Source organism: Orycteropus afer, unplaced genomic scaffold, assembly GCF_000298275.1.
Source record: "Orycteropus afer afer isolate SDZICR_OR568_19922 unplaced genomic scaffold, OryAfe1.0 scaffold00519, whole genome shotgun sequence".
NCBI classification, from domain to species: domain Eukaryota; kingdom Metazoa; phylum Chordata; class Mammalia; order Tubulidentata; family Orycteropodidae; genus Orycteropus; species Orycteropus afer.
In genome coordinates, this window is record NW_006922106.1 from 752,511 (window position 1) to 764,417 (window position 11,907).

The 11,907-nt window shown below is 44.6% G+C and overlaps 1 protein-coding gene across 1 annotated transcript in view; it reads left to right on the forward strand.

Annotated features, from left to right (window-relative positions):
* Nucleotides 1–11,907, forward strand: part of MTM1 (myotubularin 1) — a 93,966-nt gene that overhangs the window by 72,370 nt on the left and 9,689 nt on the right. Inside the window, 4 exon segments of the mRNA XM_042782927.1 lie at nucleotides 4,236–4,421; nucleotides 7,581–7,787; nucleotides 8,970–9,062; nucleotides 9,676–9,789. Coding sequence (XP_042638861.1) covers nucleotides 4,236–4,421; nucleotides 7,581–7,787; nucleotides 8,970–9,062; nucleotides 9,676–9,789 — 600 coding nt within the window.

Here is an 11,907-nt window from a genome sequence, read left to right on the forward strand (position 1 = left end):
GATCTATGTAGGAGATCCTGGATATAGAGAGAGAACAATGTGGAACAAAACTCAAAATCATTTGGGGAAAAAAAATGGGACCAGGTTTGCTGGTCTGATGGAGCCTGATGAAACCCCTGAGACTATGGCCCCTAGCTGCCCTTTAGGTCTGGAATTGAACCCATACTTGTGGCTTCCAGCCAAACAAAAGACAGGCATATGAGTTGAACATGTACCTAAGTTAGATACACTCCTTGGAGAGAACAATCATGGGAGAAAGAAGGGCTGTTTATGCACAAGGAGACAGCTCAGGGGGCAGGAGTGCATGGAGGGATGGACACAGGGAAGAGCTAACTATGGGGAGGAAGTGGGAGGGGAGCTGTTACATTGGGATAAATTGTAGTCAATGTCATGAGACAAAGTGTATGTGAACTGCTGCATGGAAAGTGAATTTGCTCTGTAAACTTTTACCCAAATCAGAATTTAAAAAGAAAAGAAAAGAAAGCCATTAGAAAGTTAACTCTCTAAGTAAACTAAGAATTAAAAGTGAAACCGGAAATGAAATCTAAATCTAAACTTCCTCTTGGATTATCCTTATTTTTATGTATCTCTATTCCAATCCTCCTTCATATATAATCCAGAGTTGAACATATGTAGAAAAAGCAGTATTCCATGTATTTGTTTAGCCTGAAGTAGATGGGTATGACATTAAAGTGAAGTATTTAGAGAGAGTATTTAAAAATCAAACCCACCAGCTACTTCTCAGAAGGAAGATGGGGCGACCCACTGCCGTAGTGATACCACCTCGGAAACCCAAGGAGGGGTGGCTGTGAGTCGGATCCCACTCGCCAGCAGTGAGTTTGGTTTTTTTATTTAAAAATACAGAAATATATAGCGACTTTCACTCTTGAGCTTGTTGTCATAGCAGTGGCACTCTTGAGTGCCTTCGGGGCACCGGGGAATGAAGGGGAGGAAGAGGAGAGGAAAGCCCTTCACGATCTGGGTCGTTCTTTGAAAAGCCCCCCCTTTGGGCTGGCTCTCTTTCCCTGTCGTCTATATCCATAGCAACGGGCCCTTGGCCCTTTCTGCTGCTCCACTCAGTAATCTGGCCTGTTCTTATTTTGCTGAAGAAAGGAAAACCGAGAAAGAAGCCTTCAAAATGAGCCAGAGATGGCGAATTCCAACTCTGGGGAATTCAGTCTGTGCTTGACTAATTAATTGCTTTTTCCCTTTCTGTCTTCTGTTCACTTTGGGCTTAATTTTCTAAATCTCCACAAGGGAGGAAAATTTACAGCCCCCAATGTCACAAGCAACACCACCCTGTTTCAAATTCAGCAAACCAACTAACCAACCCCAGGCGTACGGAAGACCTAGCACCAAGCCGCTTCTCATTTGTGGTGGTACAGTGTAATGAATCAAAAAAGAGTGCTGTTTACAGCTGGTTTTGCCAGAAACTTTGGCAATGGGTTCTAAGTATCTTTTTCCTTTTTCTCTTTTCACTTACTGTTTTTCAGTTCTATGTAAAAGAAACTCCAGTGTCATGAAGCTCTTTGAAAATCACCGTGACTATTTAAAAGCCACTTGTGTAGAGAAGCAGATTGTCTGCCTAGGGAGGGTGTCATGTCGCACTACATCCAAGCCTATAAGCTCGCACAGCTAGGCAAACTCAGGCTGCCTTCCTCTAAGCTCCAGACCCACAGTTTCCACAAGTGGCTGACAGGTAGATGGGATGTCTGTGGTGACCTCATGCTAAGACCTGCAAGGCTTTCTTCCCTGAGGCATAGTTTGCCAGGAACAGGGAAGATGGTACTCTCGTCCATTTACATCTTAGCTAGTAACTTAAAGAGCCCTGGTGGCATAATGGTTAAAGCATTCAGCTTTTAACCAAAAGGTCGGCAGTTCGAACCCACCAGCCGCTCCTTGGGAAAAAGATGAGGATCCGCTTCCAAAAGTTCTACTCTGTCCTGTACAGTTGCTCTCAAGAAATAAAAATAAATAAATAAAACTCACTACTATCGAGTCGTTTTCTGACTCATAGTGACCCCTCCTTGGGTTTCCAGCACATTATCTCTACAGAAGTAGATTGCCCCAACTTTCCTTCCGAGGAGTTGCTAGGAGTCAGAGTTGACTCCATGGCAATGGCTTTGGTTGTTTTTTGTTTTCCTGGGTGGGGTGGGGGGTGACTTGTTTAGTAACTTTTACAAATAACAGTTCATCCTTGCCATGTAGTTACTATGGGTGCTATTTAGAGCAAGCTTTAAAGAAACATTTCTATTTAAGAAGTGAAATGAAATATATTACTTTTCTTGCCTGGAATCCTTGGATGCCGTGGCCTCTGGCTGACAGAGGTCCCGGGGCCTGGGGTTCCCGTGGTCACCTATCTCCTCTTGTAGGAACCCTCTCTATACCTCCTGTCTGCTAACTCAGGAAGAGCCATGGCTTGCTTGGGCCCTTCTACCCCTGGCTACAGGCTGAGCAGCTTCCTCTTGCTATAAATAAGAGGGAAAGGGGCAGACCATAGTGACGGCACATTTGTCTAGCGACTTCCTCTTTGGTCTCGACAGGTTCCAGGCAGGTGTCTCCTTGCCCTCTTCCTCCAGGCACTTGGAAGGTAGCCACTCTGGTTTGTTTTCAAGCCTCTGAGCTGTTTGACTGTGTCTTAATGGACCAAAGCCCACATGGGCCATGGTATTTCAGAACTTCTTAGCAGAATGCAGCCAGGTTGCTAAATAAACCCAGACCGTCTCTGTTCTGGTCTACATGGGAAACGTCGCATGGTCACACTCTTCACCAGGCCATAAAGGTGAAACAAGGCCCACCCTAGCAAGTAACAACTTGTAGGCTCTGAGGTAGGTGGTGACCATCTTCTCTCCTCTTGAAACCTTTTACTCTTTGAGGACCTACTCCATTCAACACTCTCCGTCCTTAGTGTTTCCTTGGCACAGAATAAGTCGGGGTGATCATAGGAGGGGCCTGGGCTTTGAAGTCAGGTGAGATTTATATTCCATGTGGGACTTTGGGGATAAATAGCATCTCTGAATCTCTGTTTCCTCATTTGAAAAATGTGGGTAATAATTCTTCCCTTGCAGTATTGCTGTGAGAGTTAGATAAAGTTATGGACAGCGAGAAACACCGTACCAGAAACCCCACATGACTTATTCACTCTGCCTGGTGGTAGCTCCTTTAATCCTGTGACACACAGGTATTATTATCTCCTATGCTACAGAAAAGGAAATTGAGCCTCAGAGAGGTTAAGTGCCTTGCCCCAGTTCACACAGCAAATAGCGGCTAAAGTGGAGCTAGTAGTCTAGGTCTGTGCCTTTCCTCTCACACATCATGCCCCACTTGAAGGCTGTTACAAAGCCAGCTGTGCCTGCTGCCCATTGGACTGTCTTGTCCCGTAGAGTGCTGTTACAGCTACTGAACTGATGGTGGATGAGGACCGTTCAAGGGCGGCCCTTGCCTTGCCAGATCTGGAAGAAGAGCTAGTATTATAGGGCCTTTGGAAAACACTTTTCCCCAGGGAATTGCAAGCCTGTTGTCTTTTTCCAGCTCAGAGTATGATTCACATGTTCGTGGTGATGGGGCAGTCAAGTTGAATTGATAACTGTCTGCCTTAAACTGGAGGTGTTTAGGTTGTGATTTGGAGGACAAATAACTTCTTTTTTTTTTTTTTTTTTTAAATTTGGATTTGGGTGAAGATTTACAGAGTAAATTCACTTTTCATACAGCAGTTCACATATACTTTGTCTCATGACATTGACTAATCTCCCACAATGCAGCAGCTCCCCTCCCACTTCCTCCCCATAGTTACCTCCTCCCAGTGTCCATCCCTTCATACTCTTCGAGAGGCCCATTGTCTGCCAACCCTGTATATGATCTTGGATACACTCTCCATTTAGACATACCTAATTGTTTAGCTTGTTCACCCATCTATCCGTCCCTATACCCATGTTTGCTTTCATTGACAACTCAGTACTGTATATGCAAAAGGGTTCGTATTTGTTGTCTGTACTGCCCATGTAACTCTCTGTCTTTCTCATCCTCAATGCTGCCATATTGGTCACTCACATTTGGTACATTGCCCTTCTCTTCACCCAAATCAATATTTATCTCTATCTATCTGACAGCATTCCCTCCCCTTCCCTCCCACCCCTGGTAACCATTGGAGGACAAATAACTTCTGAAGCATTTGTGTAAGTTATGGAGGAAACAGAAAACCCAAGTTCCTGTTGATGTATTTTGTTGTTTCGTAGGCAACAGGCGGAGGATATGAAAGTGATGACACGTATCATAACGCTGAACTTTTCTTCTTGGACATTCATAATATTCATGTCATGCGGGAATCTTTAAAAAAGGTCAAAGACATCGTTTACCCGAACATAGAAGAATCACACTGGTTGTCCAGTTTGGAGTCTACTCATTGGTTAGAACATATCAAGGCAAGTGTATTTTAAAAATTGCATATTTAAAAAGAAATGGATTGCTTAATGGAATCTGATTTAAAAAAAAAAAAAAGTTAACACTGAAACAAAGTATTTGTAGTACATATTCTACATTTGGCACTTTTGTGTTTCTTTATAATTTGCTTATCTAACCTAAAGATTAAGGAGCCCTCATGGTGCAGTGGTTGAGTGCTTGGCCGCTAACTGAAAGGTTGGCACTTTGAACCTACCACCAGCTCCATGAGAGAAAGAGCTGACCATCTGCTTCCATAAAGATTACAGCCTTGGAAACCGTAAGAGGTGGTTCTGCTCTGGGTCGCTGTGAGTCGGAATTGACTTGACAGCAATGCATTAACCTAAAGATACAGCCTGTTGGGCATTTGTGCCCTGTCCTGTAGGGTTGCTCCGAGTCCGAGTCAGCTGGATGCACACCGCCACAACAACCAGTTACAGATTGCCGAGCATCACCTCCAGCTCTTTACAGCATGCACAAAGGGCAGGGAGGCCACATGTTCTGACCTCCTCTAATCCCACAAGAGGAAGGCAGAATCACCATCAATAGCCCAAGGCCTATTCCTGCCAGGCAGACATGCTGCCTCCCTCCAGCCCTTTCTCCAACCGTTCCTCCCAAAGCACCACCACCTCTCTCCTGGGTTCGATAATTTGCTGCAGTGGCCACACAGAGCTCACAGATTATGGGGTTTATTAGGGAAGCACCACAGGCTACAATTCAAGTTCAGGGAAAATGCTCAGTCTCTCTCCCAGCCCACCGTCCCTCAGCCAACAGTCTCTCACAGTCTCTTTCCCAGCAGTGCTGGTCCCTCAGTATCTCACTCAGTGATGCATGTCTCTTGCGTCTCTTTCCCAGCAGCCCGTGTCTCTTTCTGGAGCGTGTGTCTCTTTCAGCAGCACGTCTTTCTCAACCAGCAGTCAGAGAGAGTTCTGCCTCTAGGAGGCCTCGTTTTGAGCCCGGCAGGGTGGTCAAACTAGCCAATCATAGCATCAGAACTCTAAGCACGTGAGAGAGAGTGGGAACCTCCCAGAACATTGTATTGTGTCACGCCCAACAGAAATAACCCAGGTGGATAGCTTCAGCAATCAGGAGCTCCTCAGTTGCTCGTACAAAATCCCACCTTGGAGTTTACAAAGACTTATGGGTAGAAAAGCCACACTAAGTAATTTACTACACCACAGAGCATAGGTATCTCTTTCCATCTTACAGTCTTTCGTGTGGGTTGACTTTGGCCAATTTATTATCTCACCATCACTGGGTTGTTTTGGTTGAAAGTAATCTCAAATTAATTTTTTTTTTTAAAAAAAAAAGACTGGGTTTTGAGTTTTTATTATGTCTAATCCTTCATCTTGATAAAGGCGTAAAAAAATCCCTCACTCCTGTAAGTCAAAGTGCCTGAAGCTATTTGAAAGAACTAATGCTTTTAGGAGTTGTTTAATATTAACGTACACCCCCAGCAGCAGCAAAAACAGCTGACTTTAAACCAGCAAATTATTAAGATAGATTGTTTCCTAGTCGAATTTTGTGTTCTGACTTGATCGAAATTGTATTTTTATTTTGCCTTTCTAAATTTCATTTCTTCTTCATTTATCACCCTCAAAAAAAGAATTGCGGAAAAAATGAATTGTGACAACTAAATGTAATGTGTTACCCAGGCCGGGATCCTGGGACAGAGAAAGGACATTAGATAAAAATCAAGAAAATCTGAATGAAGTCTGAACTTTTGTTGATGATGATGGCTCAGTACTGGTTCTTTTGTTGTGACAAATGTCCCTTACAATTAACCATGTTAATGATGGGGGAAACTGGGCTGGGTGTGTGGATACTTCCTGTAAATATAATAAACCATTCTGGGGGGAGAAAAAGTTTGGTTTTTAAAAGGATTATACACTATGGAAAGCACTTTGGCGATTCCTCAAAGAGTTAAATGGAAAATTACCATATGACCCAGCAATTCCACTCCCAGGCATGGACCCAGGAGAACTGAAAGGCGAAATGCAAGCAGACACATGGACACCAGCAGTCCCGATAGTATATCTCTATGACAGTGAAAAGCGGGGGAAAACTGAAATGTCCAACAGATGAATATAAAGAGAATGTCATCTATCCATGCAATATGTTATTGAGCCATAAAGAGAAATGAAATTCTGGTACAAGTTGCCACATGGATGAACCTTGAAAACATGATGCTGAGTGAAGTAAGGCAGTCACAAACGGACAAATACTGTCACAAATGGCCACATATACATGAAATGTTCAGAAACCAAACCCAAACCTGCTGCCATGGAGTCAATTCCAATTCCTAGCAACCCTAGAGGACAGAGTAGAGCTGCCCCATAGGGCTTCCAAGGCTGTCAATCTATGGAAGGAGACGGCCTCATCCTCCTGAGGAACAGCTGGTGGGTTCGGACTGCTGGCCTTTCAGTTAGCTGCCGAATGCGTCAACCACTGTGCCACCAAATCCATGGGGACAGAGAGCAAACCGTTGCTTGCCTGAGGTTGAGGAAGGGAGCTGGGACTGACCTGAAATGAACATGAGGGAACTTTGTTGGGTGATAAAAGTGTTCTACGATTGGGCTGTGTGGTGGTTGCACAGCTGTGGAAATGTACTAGATCATACCGACATGGACGCTTATGGTGGGTGAACTCTAGGGCTTGTAAATTCTACCCCAATAAGTTCTGAAATCATCAAACAACTGATGTCAGAGCGGTGATTCTTGATGTCCATACATCTAGTAGTACTTCTAAATCTCAACCAGTTAATAGAATGCCACCATCTTATCTTTAAGATAAGTGCTCCTCTATTAACGAGTCAAATAAGAGTTCACGTTTTGGCCAAAAGATGATTTCATCACATCATATGAGGCCTTGTAGGTCTCGACTGGACCTGTTGAGCCAGCAGTTGCATCATAATGAAAATCACTATCGAATGGGCCTTCTTGACTTTCTCTTGGTTGGTTTTTGGTTTTAAATACCTTGGTGTGTTCGGATGCTGCCACGCCTGGTATCTTGGTTTCAGGCAGCTTTTTGTAGAAGTAAGCCGATATTTCAGAAAAAGACTTGTTCTGAAATTTATAAAAGCCCCTTTTAGATGTCAGCAGTACCCTCCAACTCGATGGTGACTCACGGTCTGTCTTTTGCAGCTGGTTTTAACGGGGGCCATTCAAGTGGCAGACAAAGTGTCTTCAGGGAAGAGCTCGGTGGTTGTGCACTGCAGTGACGGGTGGGACCGGACAGCCCAGCTTACGTCCCTGGCCATGCTGATGCTAGACAGCTTCTATCGGAGCATTGAAGGCTTCGAGATACTGGTGCAAAAAGAATGGATAAGTTTTGGACATAAATTTGCATCTGTAAGTAATTAGGAAAGATATTTAAAAAAGAAAAGATCAGGTCATTGCCATTCAAGATTAGAAAATTCATTGTTAAAGCCTCTTCCCTTTTCAAAGGAAAATCTGAGGAAGGTCATAAAAACCACTTCACGCTTTGCAAGTGTTTGGCACCTTGGAGAGTAGTGCAAAGAAGGTGCATAGAAGGAAGGTGGGATCCTAGTTCTTCCTCAGCTTGTGTTAGAGCCAAATCGATTTCATAGAAATGGAAGTTTTATGAGGCTTTATGCACTGTTTTTTGATACAGGTTTTAAAAATCACCTAGCGGACCTTTTGAAATTCATTTTCCCAGGTCTTCCCTCCAGAGGCCCTTTGAGTAAGAATTACTGAACAAAGGCCCAGGCAGGTCTCCTAAAGGAACCCAGTGCTCAGGGTGTCAGCAACTCTGGCGACCCTTCCTCCAGACTTCCTGGGCAGTGTGAATGGCATTTTCACGTAGAAAGAATCGTGTTTTAGTAAATGAATACATAGTGAGCTTTCTGTTCTTGTTTTTAAGGACGTCATCATTGACTTTTAATTATAACCACACCTTTCTGACATGGTCTCAAGCTTTGAAACTTTACGTTTGGTTCCTTAGGAATGGAAAGAACCCCTTCAGGGAGCCCCCCTGCTTGTATCAGTCATCCATTGTCCGGGATAATCCAGTTCGCTCTCTCTGTAGCTGTCCAAAACCTGCCGTGGACAACATTCCAATCACAGGAGATAGTTGTAACATTCATATAGGATGGTAACACGTTGCCGATTGTTCTTGGACCTGAACAGAAGTAGACATACTTCCACTATCTCGTGGCCGTATATTAGGTGTCTGTGTTACCGTGTGCTGTTTACTCTCTGAGAAACGTGGCTTTTAGAAGGCAGAGTGTTGTGCTGTGTGGTCACATTTTGGGGGTTGTGTGCTTTCCGCACATCCCTGGGTGGTGCGGTCAGTTAAGCCCTAGACCGCTAACCTACAGGGTTTGAGAGTGGAGTTCACCCAGAGGTGCCCTGAGAGAAGGCCTGGTGGTCTCCTTCTGCAAAACCAGCCATTGGAGCCCCTGGGGAGCCCAGTGCCCCTTGGACACGCGTGGAGATACCCAGGGTCAGAGGCGACTCAGTGGCAACTGGTACGCTGCCTTCACTAAAGTCCTCTTCCCCCATTCCTTTCAGAGACTAGGTCATGGTGACAAGAACCACGCCGATGCTGACCGATCTCCTATCTTTCTACAGTTTATTGACTGCGTGTGGCAGATGTCCAAACAGGTGAGGGGCATACTGGATGAATGCTTTCAGATTAATGTTACAATTAAGAGTTTGGGTGTAATTTCTGGGATTTTCTTCAAAACAGTACAGGATGCAGAGATGAAACAAGCGGTGCCACCTGGGAATGGCTCTTGAAACAAGTGTTGGGTACACGGGAGATCAGTTTTTGTTCTCACTACTATTTCTTTGTCTGGAATTTTCCCGTTTGAACCCACCAGGTGCTCCGTGAGAGGAAAATGTGGCAGTTGGCTTCCAGACATATAACCTTGGAAACCCTATGGAGCGGTTCTACCCCGTCCTATGGGGTGGCTGTGAGTTGGAATTGACAGCTTGCAGGTTTGGGGTATATACCTTGTATGATCAGGAGAACCCATAAAACTGGCCAGTTTTTCTGCTTCTCCCCTTCACTCGCTTACTTCACACTTATTGAAGCTTCTTGGTCCCATGAAAACACCAGCACCTGAGCTGTAGGGCCCGTGCCGGTCGCGGCCCCTGCTGTCCTTGGTTGAACAGTGCAATGTGGCTGCATTTATTCACTTTTATGATGTATCTTTTCAGTTACATAAAAGACCAATCTCAGTTCTTCATGCTTTGTTTGCTTGTTTTTGTCTAGTTCCCTACAGCTTTTGAATTCAATGAACACTTTTTGATGACAATTCTGGATCATCTGTATAGTTGCCGGTTTGGTACTTTCTTGTACAACTGTGAATCTGCTCGAGAGAGACAGGTGAGTCAAGGCTCTTGAAGATGCGCCTAGTCTGCCGTGAACGGCAAAGGGAACGTTAAAGGCCTGACCCACAATGGGGGGGGGGCAAATGAGGAAGGAGACACAGCAACAGCATGGAGGCTGGCAAGCTGTAGATGGTGGTTAACGACTTAGCTTGGGATAACCAAATCGCAGCCATCAGTGAAGAAAGCCCACAACCCACCCCAGAGGATCCAAGAGATGAGCTGTACCAGGCATCTGGGCCGAAGGGAGAAAAATGAGTTGAAGATCTGTTTATAATGAGCTGAAGATTCTCAGATTCTCTCCCCTACCTGGAGCTGAGGCCTCTGACAAAGGAGAGGGCAAGGTAGGCTTCGGGGCTGGGGACCCTATTGTCATGAGGAAGAGGTGAACAGACAAGTCCCACTGGCAGCGACAGCTCCCTTTCCCCACTTGATTCCTTACATTCCAGGCAGGAGCAAGAAGGAATCATCTTTGTTGACAAGGAGGTGGAGAAACCAGAACCTTCATTTGTTGCTTAGGGATGTAAAATGGTGCGGCCACCACAGAAACAGCGTAGCTGGTCCTCAGAAAGTTAAACCTAGCACTGCCATACGACCCAGTGATTTAACCCTGAGGTATTGATTCAAGAGAAATAAAAACATATGTCTCCATAGAAGCTGGTCCACAGATGTTCATAGCAGCACTCTTCACGATAGCCAACAGGTAGAAAGACCCCAAGTAGCCGTCAACTGATTAACAGACAAAATAAAGGGAAATGAAGTCCTGTTGCCTGTCATAACAGATGAACCTTGAAGACATTTGGAATGAAGTACATCAACCACAAAGAGTCAAATAGTATATGAGTTTGCTTACATGAAGTAGCAGGAACAGGCACATTTATAAAGACTGATGGTTGTCCATGGTTACCAGAGATCGGGGGGAGAAGGAATCATTCTCTGAGGAGGAGTGAATTTTTGTTTAAGGCGATGGGAAAATTGGCATCAACTAAGGATATAGTTATACAACTTGACTAATGTGATTGCTATCACTAAGCTATGCACCAGGAAAAAGGTAAAACGGCATATGGAACACATAATCTTATAATAGCAACAGCAACCAAAAAAAGAAAAAAGAAAGAAAATTGCAACCACCAACACTACTTCGTTACAACTAAATACTTCATGAGATTAGTTTTCTTAGTTTGAAGGTCTCAAGTCAGAGTTCCATGGGTCTGTCTTGTCAGTTGGCCCAATACTGTGTTAAGAGTCTCTGTTCTACCTCCTCGTTTGGGGAGCAGTGCCTGGGGTGTTAGAAGCTTGTAAGAGGCCACCCCAGATGTAATAGGTGGTCTGTGTTTGCCTGGAGCAGATGAGGAAGACCCAGGAGTCAGAGAAGTGCACAGGCTGCAGGTTTAAGTGCCCAGCTACTGGTACTGCGTGTTTTGATCATGAACACAGTAGATGGATCCTGATTGAGAGAAGAGAAAATGTGGAACAGAGTTTCACCTTCTTAGGAAAGCCTGTGTTACTGGACCCACTGAGACTGGGAGAACCCCGAAATCTATTGCCCTGAGATATTTGTTAAACCTTGAACCAAAACCTTTCCCTGAAGTCATCTTTAATCAGTAGTTTAGCCCAATTAGTGGAGAATGCTTGCCTTGAACATTGAGCCCTTTGAAACAATGATGTATAAGAGATCAAACTGACAACAGTAACACTACCGCATAGATGAAAAGTTGAGGGGGCAGTGAGTCTAAGCTAATGGTGGTGAAGCACCATGGGTGGAGATGCTGAGAATGGTGACAGTATGAGGATTGTAACCCATGTCATTGAACTAGACATGTCGCAATTGCTGAATGGGTATAGGTTTTGTTGTATTTTCAGCCAACAAAATAAAAAAGAGCACCTGTCCGTTTATAAAATGCTTCACTCAGGACCGGCCTTCAGGCCTCAGTGAATTGCATTTCCTGCTCCAGCAGAGCCTGCACCTCTATCTTTGGGCAGAACTCGGTGGTGGCTCTCAAGGTGGGCCTTTATCTCTGCCAGTGCTGATACGTGGCCCTCCCCGGGCCATCGGGCATTTTGAGCTATTATGGAGATACTATAAATGAGTGTTTCTTTGCTATTCATAAGGTTT